The 3,389-nt window shown below is 49.9% G+C and overlaps 1 protein-coding gene across 1 annotated transcript; it reads right to left on the bottom strand.

Moving 5' to 3' along the window:
• Positions 1–420: 420 nt before the first annotated feature.
• Positions 421–1,423, bottom strand: Imp3 (IMP U3 small nucleolar ribonucleoprotein 3). Its single transcript, XM_013112804.3, has one exon. It carries the CDS (start codon positions 1,355–1,357, stop codon positions 803–805), a length of 555 nt encoding a protein of 184 aa, XP_012968258.1. The 5' UTR covers positions 1,358–1,423; the 3' UTR covers positions 421–802.
• Between the last annotated feature and the right edge of the window lie 1,966 nt (positions 1,424–3,389).

Here is a 3,389-nt window from a genome sequence, read left to right as displayed (position 1 = left end):
TAGGAGTTCTTAACACTGAAGCCATGATCTTGCACATAAGACTAAGCACACATTTTACCACTCCTAAGAACATCTGTTTTCAGGAACCTCCTGGGTCACTTCTAACCACGAGCTGGCCAAGCCAGAGTGATCATTTCCTTAGGCAAGCAAACACTCCAGGCCTTTAATATGGTATTTCCTGGGGCTGGAATATCAACAGGAAGTCTTGTGGATAAAAGCTCTGCCAAAACATTCATTCCGAGAAAAGGACTGGTAAAGTGACAAATCTGCCCAGCTTGTACAACATCCTGCAGCCTCCACGTGAGGCTGCGGCAGACCTCACGTCTACAATCCTATTCCGATTCTTAGGGTTCATGAGCTAGCAAGGTCAACAGATAGAAACCTAGATAAGAGTGTCGACCAAACAAAACTTGCACTTAATAAGACGGTCGGGACATTTATTGGCATAAAGAAAATGTTTCTTTAAAAGAGGGAGTCACACTTAACATTCCCGTAGCCCAGTTTTACATATAAAAACAAAACAACAAAAATCGTCTAAACCCAAATTCTCCATCTATACCAGTCAATCCTAGTTCAAGACGATAAAGCAAAGGAGAAAAGGGGTAACGTCCCTGTTTCTACACCACAAAGTGACAACAACCTAACAATCGCCAGTGCAGTACAAAACTGCTTCCCACTGACTCGCAAGACAGTCATTTAGTTATCAGTCCAAATTCTAAAAAGTCCCGGAACTCAGGGGCGATTTTCCCCATCCCGGGCTCAGTGACCTGTGGTTGTGGAAGCCACGGGTAGAAAGGACTCTCTAGGCATCCAGATCAAAGTCATCGCGCTCCTCGTTGTACTCCAGCACGTGCCGCTTGATCTTGGACGAGTCCACCCAAGTGACAAAGTCCTCCATGCTGCGAGTGACGAGAAAGGCGGGATCGGTGACCACGTCTGGGCCCACGCGGACGTGACCCTGCTCCACAAAGGCCACAGCAGCCTGAAGGTGCTGAGCCATGCGCAGCTTGAGGAGCAAAGTTGGCAGGCGGCGGCGGCAGAAGGAGGAGGCTGTGACCAAGTCGCAGAGCTCTAGTGAGCCGCGCGTGGGTACCAGGCCGAGAGCGTACAGCTTGTCCAACAGCGCCGCCGAGGCGCGCACTCGGAAAGGGTCGCGTTCGGGCAGGTCGCGCAGGCGCCGCGCCAGTTCGCGCACCGCGCGGCTCAGCTGGTTGTAGCGCGTGTATTCCTCCCGCCGCTGGAGCCCGTACCGCCGCAGCACGCGCAGCTCGTGAAGGTTGTGGTCCGTGACCTCCCAGTTTAAGAAGTCCACCTGCTTCAGCAGCTTCTGCTCATGGAACTTCAGCTTCCGCACCATGATGGAGCCGGCCAGAGAAAACGGAGAGCACGCTGAGAACGCAGCACAACTTCCGCCTCGCCGCCGGAAGACCCCTGGGCCAATAGAAAGGAAGCTATGACCACGCCCCCGTTTTTTATTGGTCAGACTTAGGAGCTTCCTGTAGGGGGAGGCGAGCGGGTTGGAAGGGCGTGTCCTGCGAAGACTGCACCAGCGTGTTAACCCCCGAGGGGGAGTCATATAGTGGTTCAGTAATTTTACGTTAGGTTTCTCTTTGGTGACCCTGACGAGAGTTCCCCTCCAGAACTGCAGACCTCAGTTTCGGGAGAGAGGAGTAACCGCTAAAAGATAGAGCCGAGCGTTGGTGGCTCACGCCTTTAATCCCAGCACTCAGGAGGCAGAGGCAGGCGGAGCTCTGTGAGTTCGAGACAAGCCTGGTCTACAGAGTGAGTTCCAGGACAGCCTCCAAAGCCACAGAGAAACTCTGTCTCGAAAAAAAAAATGTAGTTAGAACTGTGCGAATTTCTTCGCTCCAGTGGTGTCTAGAGCTGGCGAATAGTCCCACCCCAGTAAGCAACAGGTCTGTCACTCGACTGGGTAAAGGGATTCTCCTTCCCAAGCAGTACTGAGCAGCACTAAACCTATGGCCTGCCGGTTTCCCAGCCGATTCCTAAACTCACCTAATCAGGATGAGAAACAGCCTGACATCTGACTTTTACTTTTTTGAGACAGTGTGCCTTCCTAGGTAGCACGAATTCGCTGTAATCCAACCCACCTGTCTTCCAGAATGCTGAGTTTACGAGTATGAGCTGCTACGGTCGTCAATTCTTTATTTTGTTTTATTGAAACAGAGTCTCTCTATGTGACTCTGGCTGTGGTGGTACTCTATGTTGACCATCACCTCTACCTCCCAAAAGCTGGAATTAGCTTGTTTCACTACTCCCGGCTCTTATTTTAGAGGCGATTCCATGTTACTTTGGTCAGTCTGGAGAGGCTTGTGTTTCGGCAATCCTCAGTGGTTCATGATACCCACCCAATATATTGAAAATATATTGTCTGGCAAACTCTTGTCCAGAAACCCCCCAATCTCAAGGATATCTTCCAGCACAGTTCCTGTCTGAAATCACAGAAGCAGAACTGAGGTCAGAAAAATTTCTACTGAACCTCACCCTGGTAGGCCCTTCCCCCTTCAAATCCCACCAAACCTCAAGCTCCTGGTACCATGGCACACAATCCCCATTTCCAAAGTGAGGTTGTTTTCCCCAGTTGTGTTTTATCAAAGGAGAGTCTGCTTCTGTTGAGGTCAAAGAGTACTGATCTTGTTTCCAGATCTGCTCAGATAGAACACCTCTGGTACTGAAACCTGAAAGGGGTTTCATTGGGGTTATGCCAGCCCCTTCCCTGGTCTCTCTTCTCTTCTCCCTTCCCCTTCTCTCTTCTCTCTCTCTCTCTCTCTCCAAATCCCTGAACTTGCTACCTGCTACCAGCTAAACAGCAATGGATTGACTCCATTTGATATCTTTCTAGATGATTCATGGGAAGTAAGTTCCACTGACAGAACAGTTCCCTATTTTTGTAGCCAGAGAGACACTCACTGCCTTCTTTCCTTTTTATCATCCTCAGGGTTTGGAATAAAGGGCACTGCACAAATGTGGTACATACATGTACATCAAGGCTGTATACACTGTTTGTTTGAGACAGGGTTTCTCTGTGTAACAGCTCTGGCTGTTCTGGAACTGGCTACATAGACCAGGCTGGCCTTGAACTCAGAGAGCTCCACCTACCTCTGCCTCTAGTGTGCCACCACCGCCTGGCTAAGCATACACTCCTTTTTTTTTTTTTTTTTTTTTTTTGGTTTTATGAGACAGGGTTTCTCTGTATTGTTTTGGAGGCTGTCGGTCCAGCCTGGCCTCGAACTCACAGAGATCCGACTGCCTCTGCCTCCCAAGTGCTGGGATTAAAGGCGTGCGCCACCAACGCCCGGCTTAGTATACACTCTTAACTGCTGAGCTTTCACCATCTACATTCATCCCAGCCTTAACAAGGAAATACA

Source organism: Mesocricetus auratus, unplaced genomic scaffold, assembly GCF_017639785.1.
Source record: "Mesocricetus auratus isolate SY011 unplaced genomic scaffold, BCM_Maur_2.0 Super-Scaffold_100022, whole genome shotgun sequence".
NCBI classification, from domain to species: Eukaryota; Metazoa; Chordata; class Mammalia; order Rodentia; family Cricetidae; genus Mesocricetus; species Mesocricetus auratus.
Note: the sequence above shows the minus strand (reverse complement) of the source record. Positions and strands in the feature narration are given on the sequence as shown.